Below are 24,547 nucleotides of genomic sequence, written 5' to 3' on the forward strand. Positions count from 1 at the left end.
ATACTGTATATCTAAGAAGAGAAGCAACTTAGAACTGAGGAGAAATTTCCTGACAGTTAGAACAATTAATCAGTGGAACAGCTTGCCTCCAGAAGTTGTGAATGCCCCAACACTGGAAGTCTTTAAGAAGATGTTGGATAGCCATCTGTCTGAAACGGTATAGGGTTTCCTGCCTAGGCAGGGGGTTGGACTAGAAGACCTCCAAGGTCCCTTCCAACTCTACTATTGTATTATTGTATTCTCTTCTGGAGAATAATAGTGAAAAATGGGTACTCAAAGCATTATAAAAGTGAATACCTGTGGCACATTTATCTGGGTTTCAATTTTATGGAATGTTTTTTAATAATATGTGCCTTTTTATTATATTTTGATCATGTCTTTTGGTACTAGCACCATATCTAAATAATTTTTTTCTTCCTGGCTGCTTTTCTGCTGCTTTAGGCAGTCAGTAACATTCACACTGTTTTGTGATGCCTATGATGGATTTTAATATTTTGGTTTGCTTTAAATGTTTGTTCTGGTTTTAACTGCTTATTTATTGTAGGTGTGTGTGTGTGTGTGTATACAATCTTCATTGTACAAATGTAAGTAACTTTTTCCTTTCTTTTTTTGATGAAAACTGAACCTGACTGGTGTTACGAAACTACTGGAATTCTTCGCTTCTTGTAACCTTTGGCTGCATCTTGTCTACTTATGGACATGTGAAATGATGGAAATATGTTGTTTACAAAGTAGCCGTAAGTACCCTTGGCATATCTAGCAAACTGTTTTTCTCTATGCATCTGTTGCACGACATGCACATGTCTTTTTTAAAGTTAGCTGTTTCTTAAAAAAGAATTACTCAATTTTTCTTGTAGTCAAACAGCATAACTTTCTCTAAGAAAATGGAGCAGGGGAGTGTACATATTGTTAATAAAATTAATAAAGATGTTGAAGGTAGCGGGATATTGAGAAACATGTATTGGTTCATAATACCACTAGTGAGAAGTGATAGTACTTTCCAATCCTAGAACACTTCAGGATGACTTAACAGAAGTTTGTAGCCTGTTCCTGCTCCAGATGATAGCCGTTGTGCTATCTGAACTTAGGCTTTTTATTAGGAACTATATTCTAAGCCTTTATTGCATTTGGAATCAGATAGCATTTATTTATCAAGAACAAGATATGCCCTAACACTGAATATCCAAATGTTAAAAAATAATGAGGCTGACTGAAAGTTTTTGCAAGAGACAAGTTTATGTATTTGAATTATGAGGTGCTAAAGAAAATAGTCTTTTTCATAGTTACAGAGTATGGTTCTTTAAAAAAATATAAATAGCAGAACGTAATTATATTAAAACAGAAATATCCTAACTTCACATGTTTTTATCTCAGCAACAGAAGAATCTTGAAGGATATGTGGGGTTTGCAAACCTCCCCAATCAAGTTTATAGAAAATCTGTCAAGAGAGGGTTTGAATTCACTCTAATGGTAGTAGGTGAGTTACACTTTTTCATCCTTCAAATTATTATTATCAGTTATCACCCCTGTTTTAATTAGCAAATAACAAAAGACATTCAGTTTCTGATGGCAGCTTGATTAACTAGCTATGCTTTCTGACATTAAACATGTACCCTGAAAGATGGGTGGTGTAGTTATGTAACAATATGTGCTCTGCAGGAGTGTTATACAAGAGTTCTTTGTCATTAGTACAGGTAGTCCCTGACGTACAAATATTCATTCAGCGAACGTTCAAAGTTACAACTGTTGTGGAAATTGAGGACTCAAAGACCAGCTCTTTGCAATGCAAGAAAGTTTATTGCGCAGGTTCAAACAGCTCAAACAGCATAAAGGGGTTTGAACCCCGAACAGTCTCAAACAACAATCTTATATAGTCATTTTGACGTAAGCATATACGTAGGCATACATTTGCTAAATTGATAAAAGGAGAAATGGAAAAGTACAGAAAAAAGCCGAGAATAAAAATACGTTAAGGAACATTTAACATCTGCTAGACAAATACGGGACTATCCCCTGTCCTAGACAGATAACCGGATACACCCCTCATGGTCTGTCTGAACATACAGATAAAAATATAAATGTCATGCCTCATTGATCCCACCCTGCAACTGTCTGCAACTATCTTTTTCCTTGACCAGTCTTTGCATTGTTATAATGAACCAAAGTCTGAACCAAGATTCAGGGCCTGTCTTCCCTCCTTCCTTAATCCCTCCTTTGTGACTCATCTGAGTTTTCCAGAAGAGTCACATATTCTTCCAACTCTGTTGTAGGTCTTAAGTTCTCATATTCTAGCACAGCCATCACCTGAGCAGTTGCCTTTCTTTCTGCTAATAAAGACAGACTATTAGAGATGGTTCGAACAAAAATTGGCAATACACAAGGAAGTATCACACATCCCGCTGCAATCAACCCAATCAAAGCAACTATGGCCTGTAATCCTGGAAGCTTGGGAAACCATCCCCCAAACACCTCCTTCAGATTAAATCCTCGCCATATTTGAGTGGGATTATGTGTAAGTTGTCTAATTTCTGTAGTCAGCTGTTTTACCACCTTCCCTGTTTCATCGATTTGGAGGCAGCAGTTGGACAAATTAAACTTTCCACACACCCCTCCTTCTTTAGCCAAGAGATAGTCTAGGGCCAATCTATTCTGATACACAGCAGTTCTTATCTTGTCAGTGGCTTCCGACAAAACATTAAGTGCTTTGTCTATTCTCACCCCTGCCAGATCCAGAACTGCCTGTAACCGAATGATTCTATTTAACATGTATATAGGGGTGCGGTACCCCCATGATCCATCTTCTGCCCATGTTGCTCTTCCATATGTACACACTATGCGTTCACTAGTCCATTTCTCATCCTCCTTATCATAAGCAGAATATTCTTTACAAGGGAAGTCTGTGAACACAGTTTGCACTTCCCTCTTTGCTCTCAATCCTACTTGTTCATATAAGGGGACTCCTAATATTTGTTTTGATTGAATTGGTAACAAAAAGAAGGATGGTTTTATCCAACCTAAGACACACGAACCTGACCAATTAAAAGGGAGTTGTTCATAAGCTAGTTTTCCACATATCCAATACATGTCTTTAGGAGCTACCCATTCATCAGCCGTCCGGGATGAGTTCAGGTAACCTAGATATGTTCTATTAAAATATTCAGGTTTTTTGTGGCATTACCTGGAGATGTCCATTGGTTATGTATGCAATTGACAAGCTGAGGCTTACAGTTTCTAGGTGATTGTGTGTGGTGGACTAAAGTGTTAAGAATGGTTCTCCCTACTTGTGCCTTTGTAATACACGGAGAACAGGTGTCAGGGGCCTCGGTGGAGTGAGGTGTCCGTCTAGGTGCTTCTCTTGATGTAACATGAGATTTTGGTGCACGTGTTTTATTTATTTATTTATTTATTTATTTTGTGTTTGTGGGGAAAGTCTCCGTACTTGTGTATTGGTGGGTGTTTGACGAGGGGGTGGACAGTGATCCAATGAGCCATTGCAATCTTGATAACATAATACCCCTTCTGTCCCATTACATCCTTTGTATATATCTAGACCTCTTCTTCCGGATCGAGCACAAGTGGTTAAATCAAACCTGGTACATGCTTTTGGTTTCTCCAACCGAGCGTATAGGGCTCCATCTTTCAAACATTGAGTACAAGGACCTTCCCCCAGTGGCCACTTCTCTCCAACACTCCGCTGTTTCCTTCTTTTCTTTCTCATTTTCCTTCTCATAGGTCCTAAATCTGTGTGGCTATGTTGTAAGGTGCATGTCCCCTTCCATCCAGGTTTCAACTGATTGATATGAGTAACTCGTTCCCATCCCCAAAATATTGGATCCCCACAGTCTAGCATAATGGGGGGGTCTCTCTTCCCTGTATGAAGCATAGCTACACATTCCCTTCCGGAGCACGTAGCCTACGTACTTACAAAGGAGATGATTTGTGTATTTCTGGGCTAGACAGGCTTCCTTAACTATTTGGTCAAATGCATGGGGGCTTGACAAGGATGTGGTAAAATTCCATTCCAGCAGTCTGGTGTAAAAGCAAGAGGTGGATAGCCCTGGCATTGTCCATTGCCTATTACATAAGACTGGACAATACCTGGACGCTCCTCAGGCCTACTCCATTGTCCTAGATTCTGCACGCACACAGAATTACCTAACACCCTTGTAAATAAAACACTTACCCCCAACCAACCGATAGCACAAATGAAATTCATCTTCCGGTATGCTCACCTCCTTCTGATACCTCTGAATAACTTGGTTTATGGTAGGGCAAGATTTAAGTGTACAATAAGATGTGTTATCTATCTTATGGCCTATATATAGTGATAATACATCCTCTATAACCTTCAGGTCACATTCAATCTTACAATATGAGCAAGCAATACAATCAATACAATGCGCACAGCAACAACACCCACACTTACAATTACAAAACCAACACATACAAACTTATCCTATTTGGTTATGATATAGGTATAGATATGAGGTTTAGGGGTGTTAAGATATATTTGCTATCTATGTGTTACTTATCCACTCTTCACCCATGCGTCGAAAGTCAGCTTCCAGGTGTGACTTAGCAGGGGTTGCTTCTTTCTTCCAGAAACTCAATCCTCGTCACCAACTATTGGGTTTCAGGCACTGGTGTTGATAATGGAGACAAACTAATCAAAGGATCATTAGGTTTTGGGATGCCACAAAACCACTCCCGATAGTGATAAAGCAACACTAGCGTTAGTGATCCTACTATTGCTATCCACCGTCCCTAAACCCAATCTTCAAACATCAATCCATACCAATCTTCAGCCGTGCTTGGGAACCAGCTTCCGGGTGTGGTCCCGCAGGGCTAGGTCCTCTTCTTCCGCCTTCTTAGCACAACCTGGGTACACTTAACCTATTTACATACATAATACATATGATTTAAATACGTTTGAATGTCAGTTTCGTAGGGTTTTGTGGTCCACTGACACGTTCCACCCCACATCAGCAGCTTTAACCCTCATCCAATGAATCCAGGCCTTGGATTCTGCTATTTTCACTGCCAAGGGTGACACCATTATGACCACATATGGCCCTTTCCATCTCCCTTCCAATTGTTCCTTCTTCCAATGTTTTACCCACACATTATCTCCCGGCTTAAATGGGTAACATTTTGTTACTAGTTGTGGGGGTTTTGTTCTTGAACATAATTTCGGAGTTTCTCAACTTGCTTGTTTAATTCTTGCACCATTTCCATATTCCAAACACCCCCCTTATGTCCCAAATCAGGCCACCCCGCCAAGTTTCTTCTCAACAATGTAGGTGGACGCCCAAACATTAACTCATAAGGTGACAGTTTATGTTGGCGTTGGGGAGAACACCTAACAGCATACGAAGCCAATGGAAGGGCATCAGGCCATTTCAAATGACATTCCGCACAGATTTTAATGATCCTTTCTTTAAGGGTTCTGTTCATTCTTTCAGACATCGCTCCCGATTGAGGGTGATTCGCACTATGGAACCTCCACTTGATCCCCACTGCGTTAGCCACCGCCTGGTTAATGTGATGGACAAACTCAGGCCCATTATCTGATGAGATATGGGATGGAAGTCCGAACCTAGGGATTATCTCTTTAAGGAGCAGTCTAGCCACTTCTCTAGCTTGTTTTGTTTTGGTGGGAAAAGCCTCTGGCCATCCGGTATACATATCAACCATAACCAACATTGCTTTATAAGGGCCACACCTTGGCATGTCTGTAAAATCAATCATTAAATAATCCATTGGGAAATATGACACCGGGATGGTTCCAGGGGGCAAGAGTGGTCCCTGCCTAGGATTTACCTTAGCACATATAATACACTTGGCCACAACTCTCGCTGCTATTCCAGCCAGTCCATTAATGAAATAATCCCTACTCAGGGCGGTTTCTAAGGCAGTTTTCCCCATATGAGTAGTTTCATGTGATAGCTGGACCAATGTCCATGCTACTGACGTCGGCACATATATTCTTTTATCTGGCATCACATACCAACCTTCTTTTATACTAGCATGTAAATCATGAGTGGCCTTAATACACTCCTGTTGAGTATATGTTGGCTTTATTTCTGGTGGAATCACTCCTAAATCCATTGCCACATGAATTGCTAAATCAGGGGTAGGGCCCGCTCGTTTGGCTGCTTCTCTGGCTTCTAAATCTGCTAGTCAATTTTCCTGGGCTATCCTATCGTCCCCCCTCTGGTGGCCTTTACAATGCATAACAGAAACCTTCGCAGGTTTATGTACTGCATCGATGAGGCGACTAATCAAATGTCCATGTTGGACATACTTCCATGCAGAATCTCGAAAACCTCTTTCCTTATAAACTGCTCCATGAGCATGTAAGGTCAGGAAAGCGTACTTGCTATCAGTCCACACATTCAAAGTCTCTTTCTCTGCTCTTTCTAAAGCTCTTGTTAATGCCCACAATTCTGCCACCTGAGCACTCCACTTCCCTCCTATCGGTCCACTTTCTACAACACCTTCATCATCCACAATCGCATATCCGGCCACACGTTTCCCCTCATGCATGTAACTAGAGCCATCTGTATACCAATAAAGATTTGCATTTGTCAAAGGGATATCAGATAAATCGGGACGAGTTGAATACACTGTCTCTAATATTTGCAAACAATCATGTTCCTTTTTAGTTTCTGTGGGCAACAATGTAGCTGGATTCAGTCTATTGGAAACTATCAACTGTACTTGAGGATTCTCGATCAACATGGCTTGATACTTAGTCAATCTCTGGTTACTAATCCATAAATGTCCCTTATTATCTAATACTGACTGTACTGAATGTGGGGTGTGCACATTGATAGGACAAGAAAATGTTAGTTTGTTACAATCCTGTAACAACTCAGCAATTGCCGCCAAAACCTTCAGGCAGTGCGGCCATCCTTTGGCCACTCCATCCAATTGTTTGGATAGGTAGGCAACAGGTTGTTGCCACCTTCCAAGTTTCTGAGTGAGTACTCCTAGAGCCATATTTTTGCTGGTATCCACATACAAATTAAAAGGTTTCCTCAAATTAGGCAACGCTAAAGCAGGTGCAGAAGTAAGAGCTATTTTAATATTTCTAAAAGCATTTTTCTGTTCTGTTTTCCCAAAGGAAAGGATCTACATTTGCTCCTTTAGTAGATGTATATAGAGGTGCTGCTATCAGCGCAAAGTTAGGAATCCAAATTCTACAAAAACTTGCTAAGTCAAGAAATCCCCTAAGTTGTCTTCTGTTTTTGGGTTCTGCTATTGTTAAAATTGCTTCTTTTCGTTCTGGTCCTAGCGATCTGCGTCCTTGTTCAATATCATATCCTAAATATCTCACTTTCTCTTTTACCAACTGCGCTTTCAGTCTGGATACTCTATAACCACAATCTAATAACAAATCCAACAACCTTTTGGTATTCTCCCAACAAGTATCCTCACATTGTCCTGTCACCAACACATCATCCACATATTGTAAAACCACATCTCCTTCTTGTCTGGGAACAAAGTATAACAAATCTTGTTTTTACTCCCACAAATTCCTCCATTTCTCCTGACCCCCTCCCTCTTCGTCTTCACTCACAGACTTCCCCTCAGTAATTTCTGTTTTTGGCATAACATCTGCAAGTTTCTGCTTCCTGCGCACTGCTGGTGACCCCCCCCTGCTGCCGCAGCAACTTGAGGTTGTTGTGCCAACAACGGTGGGGGTGACGCGTACGGCGGGGGCCTCACCACATCCTCTTCTTTTCACTAACTACATTTTTCTCTGTTTTCTGAAGTTTTGCTATGCTTTCATTACAACAATTGTTACAATTCTTTTTAGATGTTTTACACTTATTTCCCTTCTGTCTGGCAATGCATAACCACACCATTTCCGCCTGACATTGTAAGAGCTCATCCGCCCTCTCTACCACAGTGGTACGCCACTGATCTATATAGGGAAATTGATTGGGATATTTCTCCTCATATTGGTGAATCAAAAGCCACAACTGATTATAACTTGCTCTCTGAAAAATCCCTGAGTTGACCACCCCACCCCCAGGTGGGGCCAATGTTTCTCACACAAATATCTTAATCTCTCTTTAGAAATTCCAGGATAGGGCGTTGCATAATGGGTGTAATTAACACAGGACTCGAACCTTTTCAACATGCATTCCAACGGTGTGTTGGGAATGCTCGATGACCCACCCATCTCTAACAGCACAACCACCGACCCGTAGTCTTGGAAAAACCACGACCACTAGCGGGGACTGCGGTGACAACCACCCACACAACCTAACACGGAGCTCTTTAGGGTCGACGCCCCGACTCCAGGGGGGTGATCAGTCCCCCTCTTCTATCTTCAAATGAGATAGGTACTTCACAAAGTTAACATATACTCGCCTGAAAAGTCTTCACACACGTCCTGGCCAGGAAAAGAGGTCAGACCTTCTTTCTTGCATTCAAGGGTTCTTGGACTAGGTTTTCCAGCACCGTCGATCCCACGGGAGGCCCCTGGGTCTTCCTGGAGAGAAATTTTCCCCACGGCGCCGTAGAAGTCGGGAGTGGCCTCCCCTGGATTCGAAGGGTGAAACCTGCCCTCAGCGAAATTTTGCCTCGTCTAAGAGTCCCATCTGGATGGTGCCATGTTGTTGTGGAAATTGAGGACTCAAAGACCAGCTCTTTGCAATGCAAGAAAGTTTATTGCGCAGGTTCAAACAGCTCAAACAGCATAAAGGGGTTTGAACCCCGAACAGTCTCAAACAACAATCTTATATAGTCATTTTGACGTAAGCATATACGTAGGCATACATTTGCTAAATTGATAAAAGGAGAAATGGAAAAGTACAGAAAAAAGCCGAGAATAAAAATATGTTAAGGAACATTTAACATCTGCTAGACAAATACGGGACTATCCCCTGTCCTAGACAGATAACAGGATACACCCCTCATGGTCTGTCTGAACATACAGATAAAAATATAAATGTCATGCCTCATTGATCCCACCCTGCAACTGTCTGCAACTATCTTTTTCCTTGACCAGTCTTTGCATTGTTATAATGAACCAAAGTCTGAACCAAGATTCAGGGCCTGTCTTCCCTCCTTCCTTACAACGACATTGAAAAAGTTGACTTGTGACCATTTTTCACACTTACAACTGCTGTAGCGTGTCTGAGGTCATGTGATCAAAATTCAGACACTTGGCAACTGACTCATATTTATGATGGTTCCAGTGTCCCGGGGTCATGTGGTCCCTTTTTGCAAACTTCTGGCAAGCAAAGTCAATGAGGAAACCAGATTCACTTAACAACTGTGTTACTAACTTAACAACTGTAGTGATTCACTTAACAACTAAGGCAAGAAATGTCATAAAATGGGGCAAAATATACTTAACAAATGTCTCACTTAACAACAGACATTTTGGGCTCAATTGTGGTCATATGTTGAGGAGTACCTGTACTCCAGATTACAAATGCTTTCAAGTAAACAACCCTGAGCTACAAATATTCTCCTTCATTGGCAAGTAACCAAGGGTTAGTTTTTGATAGAGATGAAAATAGGATTTAAAGGACTTGATAGAATGTATATAGATTTGCACAGTAAGAGCTCTATTATGTTATTGTATGAAATAAATTTAGGAAATAATTTGTACTACATCAGTTAACTCTAAAGGAATATGAGTGAATATTATTTTACTTTATACTTAAATGTGCATTCTCTAAAGTTGTTTGGCACATTTCAATGTCAACTGTCTTCCAGTTTGGAGTAGTGTAATTTTGGAAGGATATTTCATTCTGATTTCTGCATTAGTCTGGGAACTGTCACTCATTCAGTTTAAAATTGAGCCTGCTTTAATTCTTGAGCATCCTTATTAGCATTTTCATGTTCTTAATTTATTCTGTATATATATTAGCTTTCAATTTCTTTTACCCAGAGACTTCAGGTCCTCAGAGAGGAGGCAGTCCAATACTTCCAATTTTTATCTTGCACTGCTAGGGAAGTATTGGACTGCCTCCTCTCTGAGGACCTGAAGTCCCTGGGTAAATTCTTTGCTGACTGCAGACTCATACCCAGTGTCAGCAAAACGGTGACTACCTGTTTCCATCTCAACAACAAACTCACCAATGCAACCCCAACGGCTTACCTGAATAACAACCTACTCCCTTATGATCCCCACTCCAAATACTTCAGAGTAACTTTGGATCGGACCCTCTCCTATAAGAAACACCTAGAGAACATGTCTGCTAAAATCAATACCAGGAACAATTTACTTCAGAAACTAAGAGGCTCAGGATGGGGAGCCTCAGCCTCTACTCTCAGAATCTCACCAATAGGGTTGGTCTACTCCACAGCTGAATACTGCACCCCTGTTTGGCTTAATAGCTGCCACACCAGCAAGATCGATGGTAGACTAAATAATACAATGAGGATCATAAGTGATTGCATAAAATCTACTCCTACTTGCTGGCTCCCTGTCTTGAGCCACATTGCACCACCAGCCCTATGAAGGCAGGAAGCCTTATTGAAGGAGTACAACGAAATTATGAGAAACCCACTTCTTCCTGTGCTCACTGATCTTCCTCATCTATCAATTGGCAGGCTTAAATCCAGGAAGCCCTCTCTGGCACTTGCTCAACAGCTGTCTAACAACTTTGACGTCAACACACAGTAGAAAGCCAAATGGGCTGCTGAACACCCAGATACAAGCAGTTACGTAGATGACGCTACACAAAAGGTGCCAGGTTTTGATCTTCCTCGCCAGCATTGGTCAACTCCGAACAGGATCGGAACCCAACGTGATGTCTGCCAGGGCTCATTGTTTAAGTGGGGTCTTGTCTTTACCCCTCAGTGTGACTGTGGTGCTCCCCAACAAAATATCCACCACATTGTGTCCAAATGTCCATTAAGAGCTTACCCCACCCCTTGTGCATTCGTGGCAGAGACCTGAAGACCAGCTGGCCAGAAGGAGGCATGCGCGCATGCACAGTGGAGCTGGGCTGGGGCGAAGGCTGACATGCCTGCAGAGAGGGCTCTGTGTGCCACCTGTGGTACACATGCCATAGGTTCACCATCATGGATCTATTGGATATTCTCGCTATCAAGCCGGTTCCATCAGGGCAGGAGGGACTAGGCTTTTATTCTATCCTCTTCCTAGTCCCAAAGAGCTTGGGGTGAGGTGGGGGGGTGGGGGGTGGAGAGCTATTGTAGACCTAAAAAAGATCAACATCCATTTGGCATACAAACACTTAAAAATGCAATCCCTAAAATCCATCCTGGGATGCATCCGACAAGGAGAGATGCTAACATCTGTAGATATCAAGGAGGCCTACCTCCATGTACCCATCCACCCATCCCACAGAAGGTTCACTGAAAGTGCTTCACTCCCTTCATTGGTGGACGTCCCATGCAGTACAGAAGGGGTGTCTGTTCAGAGAACCCAGCCGGATCACAATAACTTCCGATGCCAGCCTCTTTGGCTGGGGCGCCTACGCCCAGTCTCAGGTAACTCAGGGACGATGAAGCCTGACAGAGCTAACAAACAACATAAACTGGTTGGAGTTCCAGGCAGCACACCTAGTCCTCTGTCATTTTCAGGGGCTAGTAACCCGCCACCACATCCTGCTCCTAACGGACAATGTGGCCACCAAGGCCCACATCAACCGCCAGGTGGGCACCCTCTCCAGGTCTCTCATGCACGAGGCGGAGAGATTGGGGCTCTGGGCGGAGATGCATATCCTCTCCATCAGGGCAGAACATATATCAGGGGACACAAATGTACAGGCAGACTGGCTGAGTACCTGTCCGAGAAGTTTGTCCATCCAACAGTGGACTTGTTTGCTCATCCGGAGAACACTCAGCTGCCGAGTTTCTTCTCAAGATTTGCAGTGCCGGGGGCAGAAGCAGTCAACACTCTCCACAGCCCTTGGCCCCAGGGGCTATTGTACGCCTTTCCTCCCCTTCCCCTCATTCTGAGGGTCATCAGAAAGGTGTTAGCAGAGAGGGAGGAGATTCTTCTTGTCACTCCCCATTGGCCCAGACGCCCTTGGTATGCAGATCTGGTCAGCCTCTCGGTATCCATCCCTGGAGGACACCCGACGACAGGATCTCTCTCAGCTGGGGGCACTGCTCCATCTGGAGCCTCAGTGGCTACAGTTAAACCGCCTGGCACTTGAGAGGGACATCCTGAGGAGGGACAGATTCTCCGGGAAGGTGATACAGACTATTCAGGCCTCCAGAAGGCCATCCACTAACCGGATATATAATGCGACCTGGGTGGCATTTTGCAAATGGTGCTCCAGGGGACAACTCAACCCTACCTCAGCATCAGTCCCATAGATCCTGGACTTCTTGCAGGAGGGGCTGGACAAGGGGCTGACCCCCAACACCCTCTGCAGGCAGGTGGCTGCTCTATCCACAGTATTATCTTGTAAGGACCTGCACTCTCTCACTCAATATCTGAGGATGTGCAGTTTCCTCAAAGGGGCAGCCAACCTGCAACCCCCTGTGGTACATCGGTACCCCACCTGGGACTTTCTATAGTGCTACAAGCCCTCACTTCTACACCATTCGAGCCGTTGAGGACAACCAGTCTTCGGCTCTTGACATTCAAGGTCACCTGGCCAGTGGTGGGTTATGACCGGTATGCCCCGGTGGCCATTACTTCAGCCAGGAGGATATTGGCATTGGCAGCTCTATCCGTCTGCCAGGATCTCTGCATCTTCCATCCGGACAGAGTTGTTTTGCAGCTGGATCCCTCCTTCCTCCCTAAAGTAAACTCCTGGTTCCATAGAGCCCAGGAGATCATTCTGCCAGATTTCTGCCTGAGGCCTGATCACCCTCTGGAGAAAAAATGGCACAGTCTGGGTTCAGGAGGGCCCTCCGCAGGTATATCAAAAGGACAGCTTCCTTTTGGAAGACAGAGTCCCTGTTCATCTCTTTCCAGCTGGCAGCCAAGGGCAGGAAGGTGACTCCATCCACTGTGGGCCGGTGGTTGAAGGCATGCATAGCCAAGGCCTATGAACTTCAGGCTAGACCATTACCTAGACATATAATGGCCCACTCAATCAGGAGTGCAGCCACTATGGCCGCATGGGCAACACAGGTCACAATTGAGGACATTTGCAGGGCGGTGACATGGTGCTCCTCATTGCCCTTTATTAAGCACTACAAGCTGGACGTGTTCACCTCAGCCGAGGCATCGTTCGGAAGGAGAGTGCTGCAAAGGATTCATTCAACCTTAGGGACCCTGGACCAGACTGTTCCCCACCCATGAGACATTAAGCTTGGGTATGTCCCATGCTTGATTCTCCAAGCAGCGCACTGGAGAAGGAACATTGGTCTTACCTGACACGTTGCTTCTCTGTGTGCTGTGGGAGAATCCAAAGCCACCCTGCCGACCGTCCTGCTTCAGAGTCCAGGGAAGCCCAACACTGTCAACGATTACATCTCTACTGGAGGTCTATGCCTTCATCAAAAAACTGGGCTCAGTCGAGCAGAGGAGGCATGGCCAAAAGGTCTTAACTCAGTCTCTGGGCAGATAGGCAGAAGTTAACCCATGCTGGGATTCTCCCGCTGCGCACAGAGAAGCAACGTGTCAGGTAAGACCAACATTCCTTTTGTGTGGAATTTGCCCCATTTACATTCCAAGTTAATCTTACAGTCCATCCTGTTTATGACAAAGAACTTTTCAATGCTCCAGCTATGACTCCCATCTCCACAGCTTGTCCTTGGTCTGTGTCCAGCTACTTTTTACCATTATCTTTCCTAAATCTACCATATTTTTCGGAGTATAAGACGCACCAAGGTTTTGAAGAGGCAAACTTTTTTAAAAAGTAGGTAGGTAGATAGAGGGAGAGAGAGAGAAATACAGTAGGTAGGTAGGGAGAGAGAGAGTAGGTAGGTAGTGTTAGGAATGTAAGCTAACGGTTGGGTCAGCAATATATAAGCCATGAGAGTAGTACTGTTTCTTTAAGTACTGCTGTGATGGGATTGGTTGCTGTTACCTCAAGCAGCCATAAGATGGAGCCAGAATGACTGTTAGCTCTCTGTTTGATGCTGATCGGTGGATACTGCTTGTAGATGTTTCGTGAGTTACTGTGAGTTTTGCTACTGTTAGCGACTTTCTGTGCTGAACTGATTATATGATACTGGACTGTCTTTGATGGATCACGCCTTAACTGAGAACATTGATAACTGACTGACTGAACCCTGTGTAAATTGAACTCTGAATACCTCTATTTTCCACATAAGTAAAATACTATTACTTTTACTATTCGGTGTCCCTGTATGCTGGTTTGTGCATGTTCTTCCACACCACTCTCATTACGCTTCTCTGCACACTCGCTCTCCTAACGGGGAGCTTACCTAACACTGCTTATGGGCCCAGGTTGTACCAGACGTAGCTAAAGGAGAGTTGGTGTCGATATGCAATACTGTATACAGACAGCTGTTTAGTTTGTGATTGTTACTATCATGGAGAAGATGGCACACACCCCATCAGCAAGTCTATCAGTAATAACCCGGTTGGATGGGACAAACTATGTTTCCTGGTCTATGAAATGCAGCCTACTCCTGCGTAAAGAGGGAGTATGGGATGCTGTACAGAATCCATCGGACGTAACTTCTTGGGATCCAGATGACGAGGATGATGCCATGAAGATAGCAGAGTTTCAACAATGCAACGAACGAGCGTTGTGTATAATTGGTCTAACACTGACTGACCAACAATTAGTTCATATTTGTGGGGAAAATTCTGCTGCAAGATGTTGGGAGAATTTGGAGAAGATTTATGTCCGTGACATTGTAGGTGCACATATACATCTTACCCGCAAACTGTTTAGGGCATGTCTTCTGAAAGGTGGAGATATGTTAGCTCATTTAAACTTTATGAAAGGAGTTTTTCAGGAGCTACATAAAGAATAACTTATTTTCTCAGAGTTACATCAAGTCTACATCATTCTGTCATCACTGAATGAGAGTTATGATGTTTTTGTGTCTTCTCTTGAAGTCCTAACCCGAAATGAACTAACATTGTCTGACATAACTGCACGACTGTTGGGAGAGTCGAGAAGAAGGTTGGAAAGAGAACAACTGAGAGAGAAACCACCAAAACATGAGGAGTCACCTTCGACTGCCTATACTGTTAGAAAATGTTTTTCTTGTGGGGCTAAGGGCCATATAGCTAGATTCTGTAAAATGCAAAACAACAGAATACTTGAAAGGCTAAGAAAAATGCTAATGGCTACTTAGCTATGTCTACTTTGACTATCTCTAGCAATGCACCAATAAACCATGATTCATGGGTTGTTGATAGTGGAGCATCACAGTGCATTACTAGAAATAGAAACTGTTTTGTAAAACTGTTCGCCAGCAAGCAACATGTATCTTTGGCAAATGGATGGAAGGTGAAAGCATCTGGTGAAGGTATGGCATATTGTTCATTTGTAAATGAGCATTTATCCATGTTGTATGTACCTAAACTGAAATTTAATTTTTTATCAGTAAGGGCTCTAGTTAACATTGGCTATGTAGTAACCTTTAGGGGAGATAACTATCATTGAAAAGGAAGGTAATACGGTTACTGCCAAATTAACAAATGGTTTATATGTCATATCTGATGCTCATACAGCTAACTCAGTGTATGATAATGTGAAACCACATGATGAATGCATACATTTACTACATAGGCGTATGGGGCACATTAATTTCAAGATGCTGCAACAAACTGTTAAATTGTCAGAAGGAGTAAAGTTAAAACCTTGCAGTAAATACTTAAATTGCAATGTGTGTAGTCAGGAGAAAAGCAAGGTTACTCCAGCAAACAGACGGAATGGTTTTAAAACAAAGGAACCTCTGGAAGTTGTTTTTGCTGATCTAATTGGACCTATGAAACCCAGTTTGGGAGGTGCCTGTTATGTTTTGAGTATCATGGATCATTATTCAAGATACGGTTTCTGCTATTTACTGAAAAACAAAACAGAAATGTTTCAAAATTTCTTTAATTAGCTAAGATTTGCTGAAAGAAAAATGAAATCTAAGGTGATTACTGTTGTAACTGATAACGGAACTGAGTTTACAAACTCTAAATTTCAAACAATGTTGAGATCAGCTGGTATTGAGCATAAACGTTCTGCTCCTTATAGACCACAACATAACTCGTTTATAGAACGAAGGGGGCAAACATTACAAGCCATGGCTCGAACTATGTTAGTTGATTCAGGATTGCCTGAAACACTGTGGGGTGAAGCTATGATGTGTCGTAACCATGTTTTAAATAATGTGGTAAATACAACAACTGGTGTATTGCCATTCACTCGTTGGCATGGCAGAAAACCTGATTTAAGCTACACATTTGGAGCTCCGGCATGGGTGCATATTCCCTCACGAGTAAGACTGAAGGGACAACATAGAGCTCGACAGTTATTTTTCGTAGGTTACGAGGCCAACCATAGATCGTTTAGGATTTGGGAAAAAGGCACCACTAAAGTATACTGTAGCGCGAGTGCTCGATTTATTGAATCTGTTGGGTGGGATAAATTGGAATATAACAATGATGTAGTTATTGACACCCAGGTATTCCCTAGTGATGAAACAGAAAAACCAGCTATAGCATTTAAAGAGGAAGTGCAGAGTCAGGAGGAGTTAGAAGAACGGGAGCCGGCGCAACAGGAGAGTCCACTGGTGAGCCCTGAGTTGCCTAGACGTTCAACCCGTGAAACACGACCACCTGACAGATATAAAGCTAGTATAGCGTGTCAAGTAATAATAATAATAATAATAATAATAATAATAATAATAATAATAATAATAATAATAATAATAATAAATTTATTTATTAGCCTCACCCTCTCCCGAAGGACTCGGGGCGGCGTACAATAAAACACATAAAAAACAATATGGACAATACACAAACAGAATAAACGAACACGCGTACATGGAGGAGGTATGAAGATAAGAAAAGACAGTTAAAACATAGTTTAAAATCCTCTAATAAAAGTCTAAAAGTCACAAAAATTAAAAAACCCGTCAGGAGCAGTGTGAACGAACTATGGTTGAGCCAGGCCAGCTACTTGAAATAGGTGCGTCTTGAGCTTTATCCGGAAGGCGCGGAGGTCAGAGGTATTCCTAATATCCGGGGGAAGGTCATTCCACAGGGCTGGGCCCGCAACAGAGAAGGCTCTACTCCTAGACGCCGCCCCCCGACATTGTCTGGTGGACAGCACCTGGAGGAGTCCCTCTCTGTGCGAGCGAATTGGTCGCAGGGATGTATGGGGCAGAATACGATCCCGCAAGTAGCTAGGTCCTGAGCCATGGAGCGCTTTAAAGATCGTTATCAAGACCTTGAAACGCACCCGGTAGACCACAGGGAGCCAGTGCAGCTCGCGCAGGAAAGGTGTCACATGGGAGTACCTTGTACTCCCCATAATTACCCGCGCGGCCGCGTTCTGGACCAACTGTAGTCTACGAGTGCATTTCAAGGGAAGCCCCATGTAGAGAGTAGATATTTCCTGCTACGTATCATGAACTATCCATTTATCCTAAGAAGAAGCAGATAGTTTGGAAAGCAGCAATGGACAGGGAACTGAAATCCTTACAAGAGTTGGAGGTATATGAAAATGTAAAGTTACCCCCAGGTAAACATGCCATAGGGTGTAAATGGATTTACAACATTAAAACAAGCGTAGATGGGACTGTTACCCATAAAGCCAGATTAGTAGCACAAGGTTTTGATCAGTCAGCCAATGACTATGATGAGGTATTTGCACCTAGTTTAAGAGCTACAGCATTACGTGCATCATTAGTTTGGGCAGCTAAGCATGGATATGTAGTGAATCATTTAGATGTCGAGACGGCATATCTCCATGCACCGTTGCAACATACTATATATTTAAATAAACCTTTAGGGTTAAACACTGATAGCAACACTGACTGTTGGAAGTTAAAAAGAGTCTTTATGGTTTAAAGCAATCAGGCTATGAATGGAATCAATGCATAGTGAAGGAATTAGCAAAGATAGGTTTCAAAGTTGGAATGGCTGATCCTTGTTTATTTAAGAAAGAAAGCGATGGTATGATTTCATTATTGTTATTGTTTACAGATGATATAGTGTTGATTTCTAAAACAGAGCAAAAGGCTATTGAGATTATTACACTATTAAAAAGCGGTTTAAAATAAAACACCTTGGTGAAATTAAGCAATATCTTGGTTTAAAAATAGATAAAACTAGAGGAGGATATAAAATATCAACTGAGAAGATTAACCAGTTGCTCAGGACTTTTAAAATGGTTCTGTGTGAACCGGTTAAAACTCCAATGAGTCAAGAATTTAGCCATGATGATGTAAAAAGCCCTGCATTTGATAAAGGTATTTATCAATCCCTAATTGGTAGCTTATCTTATTTTAGCAATTGATCAAGGCCAGATATAGCATATAGTGTTAATCAATTAGCCAGGTTTAATGCTGAACCTACTGAAAGGCACTGGCAAGCTGTTAAACGTGTATTGAGATATCTTAAACAGACAATACACTATGCCTTATATTTAGAGCCTAAGGATGAACTGAGATTAACTGCATACGCTGATGCAAGTTTTGCTACAGACGTGTCTACACGTAAATCCACATCAGGTATCACAATATTCTTAGGTAAAGCGTTAATTGGATGGCAGTCTATTCATCAAAAACATTTAAGTTTATCAACAATGGAGGCTGAATTCTCATGTTTGTCTTTGTTATGTACGGATTTGGTTTGTTACAAGCAACTCCTACTGGATATGGGGATTGATGTAAGGGAGCCTATTGTTGTTTATGAAAACAACCAAGCAGCGATTCAGATGGCATCCAATCTTGCTGTAAAGACAAGGACAAAGCATACTGACCTAAGATATCTAAATGTATGGCAAAGTATTAGTAGTAAAATGATTACACTCGAGTATTGTATGTCTGAAGTTAACATTGCAGATCATTTTACCAAAGCTCAAGGCACTGTAAAACACAAACATTGTTGTGATGAATACGGACTCAGACTGTAAGGTTATATATATTGCTTACCCAAAGGGGAGAATGTTAGGAACGTAAGCTAACAGTTGGGTCAGCAATATATAAGCCATGAGAGTAGTACTGTTTCTTTAAGTACTGCTGTGATGGGATTGGTTGCTGTTACCTCAAGCAGCCATAAGATGGAGCCAAAATGACTGTTAGCTCTCTGTTTGATGCTGATCGGTGGATACTGCTTGTAGATGTTTCGTGAGTTACTGTGAGTTTTGCTACTGTTAGCGACTTTCTGTGCTGAACTGATTATATGATACTGGACTGTGTTTGATGGATCACTCCTTAATTGAGAACATTGATAACTGACTGACTGAACCCTGTGTAAATTGAACTCTGAATACCTCTATTTTCCACATAAGTAAAATACTATTACTTTTACTATTCGGTGTCCTTGTATGCTGGTTTGTGCGTGTTTTTCCACACCACTCTCATTACGCTTCTCTGCGCACTCGTAGGTAGGTAGGTAGGTAGGTAGGTAGGTAGGTAGAGGGATAGAGAGAGAGAGAAATACAGTAGGTAGGTTGGGGGAGAGAGATAGGGAGTAGGTAGGTAGGTAGATAGAGGGATAGAGAGAGAGAGAGAAATCTAGTAGGTAGGTAGGGAGAGAGAGAGTAGGTAGGTAGGTAGGTAGGTAGGTAGGTAGAGGGATAGAGAGAGAGAGAAATCCAGTAGGTAGGTTGGGGGAGAGAGAGAGAGAGTAGGTAGGTAGATAGAGGGATAGAGAACGAGAGAGAGAGAGAAATACAGTAGGTAGGTAGGGAGAGAGAGAGTAGGTAGGTAGGTAGGTAGATGTTTCCAGGTGTATTTATCCATGTGCTGGAGAAGGAAATTGCTGACAACCTGCAGCACCTAAGACTTGTTTCTGCTGGCACAGCACTTGATCAATGTAATTCTCATCAATCACTCTAACTAAAGAGCTTTCCGAAAGGAAAAAAAAAAGTTTTTGCACTCTGCAAACCTCCCCCAAACGGCCCGTTTTTTGTGAAAACGGGCCTGTTTTTTTCAAATAAAAGGCATGAATAGGCTTGGGGGGCTTGCAGAGTGCTCTGCGGGGGGGGGGGGGAGCAAAAAAGGCCCATTTTTCGTAAAAACATTTGCATGCATAGCCTTATGGAGGCTTATAGAGTGCTCCTGGGGGCTGGGGGGGGGCAAAAAAGGCCCATTTTTTGCTCATTTCTGCCCTCCCCAGCCCCCAGGAGCTCGCTGAAAGCCTTCATAAGGCTATGCACGGCCATTTTGGTGAAGGGGGCGGGGCTTCGGGAGGCAAAAAAATGCTGTATCCGATGTATAAGATGTACCCAGATTTTCAGCCTCTTTTTTGAGGAAAAAAAGGCATGTCTTATACTCCGAAAAATACGGTATGTTCTTTATAACTTGAATCTTTTGTAGTGTGATATACTTGACTTGACTTTCACATTTCTCCATAAAATCATGTGCTTTATCCACTGAAATGTTGATTTTGAAAAGTATAGATAATTCCTTCCAGTTTGTCCCAATGAACAAAAACAATGTTATTCTGCTTTAAACAATCTGTCAAAAAAGAGTATTCTCTTTCTAAGAATCATATTTTTCCAAACAAAGACAGCTCTTTCCCAAGAATCATAACTCTCTGTAACACTTGTTCTTTAGCAGATTTTCTTACAAATTGGACCAAAATATCTTTTGGAAGTTGTATTCTAGTTGTGTATGTTGAATTTACTCTATACATTTTATCTATTTCTCTGGGAAAATCCAAATTGTCATCTTTAATCCATTTTGCAAATTCTGATATAATTAAGTCTTTAATGTTAGTGATTTTTCCACATTTTCTGGCAAACCCCTGCTTCTCAGAAAAAATTCTTTCTCCTTCAAATCCAGTAGTGATGGTTTCCATTAATCCCATTTTTGTATCTAATCTTTCTGTTTTATATGAATATTTTTAACGTCTTCTTTCATTTGATTTAACCCTGTTGCAAATTCTTCACGTTTTTGGTCCGGGTTTTCATTTAAAGTTTTAGCCATTGCATCTAATTTATCAGAAAGCTCATTTTTGTGGTTTGTAGATTCAAGAGCATTTTCTGCTCAAAACTCTCCATTAAAAGTTGGACATTAAAATCCTCTGATTCTCTTCTTGCCTCTTTATACCTTTTTGGAGGCCATTTACTTAATATATGGTTCTGAAAATACTTGGTTAAAGTTCTCTGTTTCTGAATAAACTTTAGTGTCCTCTCATAGCCAAATTATACAGCACACCAAGTAAATAATCTGTAAGCAATGTTCAAGGTCAAGAGGATTTCAAAGTGTTCCCAAAAAATACTGAGCTGTTCTCACAATGAGAGGAGGGGGGGAGGAGGAGAGAAATTTTCCCTTCTTGAATTAATAAACAGTAAGTTATGTACAAGGACAAATTGAATAAAATGCTAACATTCTTTAAACTGTTACATGCAACCTTTTCAATAAGTAACCAAAAAGCCAAAAAAGGCTAACATCACTTTACATCAAAGCAAAAGGCTGAAGTTTGCTATTGTTGTTCCATGCAGTAAATCCACTCAAAGTAGAAGGCAAAACAAACAAACAAACAAAAAAGTTATAAGTGAAAGTTAAAAGTTAATTAGCACAAGCCGATGCCTCTAAAAATGCAGACGACAGTCTGACATGTTCCTCCTCCCACTCTCCAGCTTGCTCTTACCTGGTAAGCTTGCAAATTGTTCAGAAAGCCTCATGAGGTGATTCCAAGACGCTCATACATGAAACAAGCAAAGATTCCAGCTTTGGCAGCACAGCCAGCTGTCTGCCAGCAGTGCAAAAAAAAAAAAGTAATTGCTGCTTAAGGCACCATTTTCTTCTAAGTTGAGAGATCCTTCTGTATTTTGTTGGCTATTCTTGCCAGCTTGGTGTTGTCTGCAAATTTGATGAGTTCCCCTTCTATCCTCTCATCTAAATTGTTTATGAAGTATTGGGCCTAAGACAGAGCCTTGTACCTCACTGCATACTTTCCTCCATGTAGAAGTAGTTCCAATAAGGACCAACTGCATTGAGTGCAGTTGGTCAGCTAGTTACGAATCCATCTGTTGGTGATGCTCTCTAATCCACATTTTTCTATCTTATCAAGTAGTAAGTAAGTTGTGGTCTACTTTATCAAATGCCTTACTGAAGTCCAAGTAAATTATCTTCACAGCATTTCACTGGTCCTCTAGTTTAGTCACTTTGTCAAAGAATGCAATAAAATTTGTTTGGCATGATCTGCTTTTGAGAAAACCATTTTGGTTTCTGGTTATATACTACTTGCATCTAGGTGTTCGCAAATCTGTTTTTTGATTATCTTTTCCAGGATCTTCCCAGGTATTGATGTCAGGCTGATTGGTCTGTAGTTTCCTGCATCCATTTTTTTCCTTTTTTGAAGATTGGATGGGAACCACATCAGCCCCTTTGCAGTTATCTGGTAGCTCCCCAGTGATCCAGGATCTTTGAAAGATATGGTTCAGTGGTTTTTATAAACACACACACACACGCGTGAAACTCGAAAAATTAGACTATCATGCAAAAGTTCATTTATTTCAGTAATGCAACTTAAAAGGAGAAACTAATATATGAGATAGACTCACTACATGCAAAGCAAGATAGTTCAAGCTGTGATTTGTCATAATTGTGATGATTATGGCTTACAGCTCATGAAAACCCCAAATCCACAATCTCAGAAAATTAGAATATTGTGAAAAGGTGCAATATTCTAGGTTCAAAGTGTCCCACTCTAATCAGCTAATTAAGCCGTAACACCTGCAAAGGGTTCCTGAGCCTTTAAATGGTCTCTCAGTCTGGTTCAGTAGGAATCACAATCATGAGAAAGACTACTAACCTGACAGTTGTGCAGAAAACCATCATTGACACCCTCCATAAGGAGGGAAAGCCTCAAATGGTAATTGCAAAAGAAGATGGATGTTCCCAAAGTGCTGTATCAAAGCACATGAATAGAAGGTTATGTGGAAGAGAAAAGTGTGGAAGAAAAAGGTGCACAAAAGCAGCAGGGATGACCGCAGCCTGGAGAGGATTGTCAGGAAAAGGCCATTCAAAAGTGTTGGGGACTTGCACTAGGAGTGGACTGAGGCTGGAGTCAGTGCATCAAGAGCCACCACACACAGACGGATCCTGGACATGGGCTTCAAATGTCGTATTCCTCTTGTCAAGCTGCTCCTGAACAACAAACAACGTCAGAATCGTCTTACCTGGGCTAAAGAAAAACAGACCTGGTCTGTTGCTCAGTGGTCCAAAGTCCTCTTTTCTGATGAGAGCAACTTTTGCATCTCATTTGGAAACCAAGGACCCAGAATATGGAGGAAGAATGAAGCCATAGGAACCCTGGGGGCAAGTGACCATGCAATATTGGAATTCAACATTATGCAAACACAAGTAGTAGAACAAAGTCAAACTAGACTCTTGGACTTTAAGAAAGCTAATTTCAATAAACTTAGAGAGAGCTTGGGAAAAATTCCATGGATGAGAATCCTCAAGGGGAAAACAACTCAAGAAGCTTGGGAAATTTTGAAAAATGAGATTACAAAAGCCCAGTCTAGCACAATACCAATGAAGAAGAAAAATAACAGCTCCCAAAAGAAACCAGCATGGCTGCAAAAAGAACTATCTGACAAACTGAAAGACAAAAAAGGTAAGTATAAAAAGAGGAAGGAGGGGGACATAACTAAGGCAGAATATCAGCAAATAGCCCGAGCCTGTAAAGATGAAGTGAGGAAAGCTAAGGCTCACAATGAAGAAAGGTTTGCCACAAAAGTAAAAATTAACAAAAAAAGCTTCTTCCAACATGTTAAAAACAAGAAAAAAGTTAAGGAAACAATTGGTCCATTGCTAGGAGAAAGTGGCAAGAAGGTGACAAGCAACAGGGAGAAAGCAGAACTATTTAACTCATGTTTTGCATCTGTCTTTACACAAAGGGATAAAACAGTCCAACCTATCAAAAGCAGCACCACAAAAATCAGATTAGGAACACAAATTGAAATAGGGAAGAAAATGGTAAGTGAGCACCTGTCTACCCTAGACGAGTTCAAATCACCAGGACCGGATGGATTACACCCCAGGGTTCTGAGGAACTAGCAGACGAGATCTCAGAACCACTGAATCAGTGACGTGCGGTGAGGGTTATGGCTGGGGAGGCCTCAGCCTCAGCCTCCAGCACATGTGGTCCCATTCTCCGCCTTCCTGAGTGAACATTAAGGGGACCGCGGAGTGCACTGATCCGCGTAGCATTGCTTCCTCCACCGGCGCCAGTCCCTTCCCCCCCCCCACTCCTTCAAGGTCTCCCACCAACCCAAAGCCCGATCCCCAGCTCCCTCGGGCAAGGCTTGAGCGGGGTGAATGGGAAAGCAACGAAAGGGGCTGCGCTTTCACCCCGCTCAAGCCTTGCCGCCTGCAGCCACCGCCCACCCTTGCTGCCCCTTTCGTTGCTTGCCCGCCCGCCCTCGCTGCCCCTTTCGTTGCTTTCCCATTCAGGCGGCTGCGCTTTTGTGCCTTTGTCCTCCGGCAGCGCCGA

General features: G+C 42.3%; 1 protein-coding gene across 1 annotated transcript in view; it reads left to right on the plus strand.

Annotated features, from left to right (window-relative positions):
- Window positions 1–1,380: 1,380 nt before the first annotated feature.
- The window catches only part of LOC309400789 (septin-7-like), a 309,583-nt gene continuing 286,416 nt past the window's right edge, over window positions 1,381–24,547 (plus strand). The window contains exon 1 of the mRNA XM_081969451.1: window positions 1,381–1,477. Coding sequence (XP_081825577.1) covers window positions 1,468–1,477 — 10 coding nt within the window. The 5' untranslated portion in view covers window positions 1,381–1,467. The remainder of the gene's footprint in view (window positions 1,478–24,547) is intronic.

This window comes from Natrix helvetica, assembly GCF_964273705.1.
Source record: "Natrix helvetica genome assembly, chromosome: W".
Taxonomy (NCBI): domain Eukaryota; kingdom Metazoa; phylum Chordata; class Lepidosauria; order Squamata; family Natricidae; genus Natrix; species Natrix helvetica.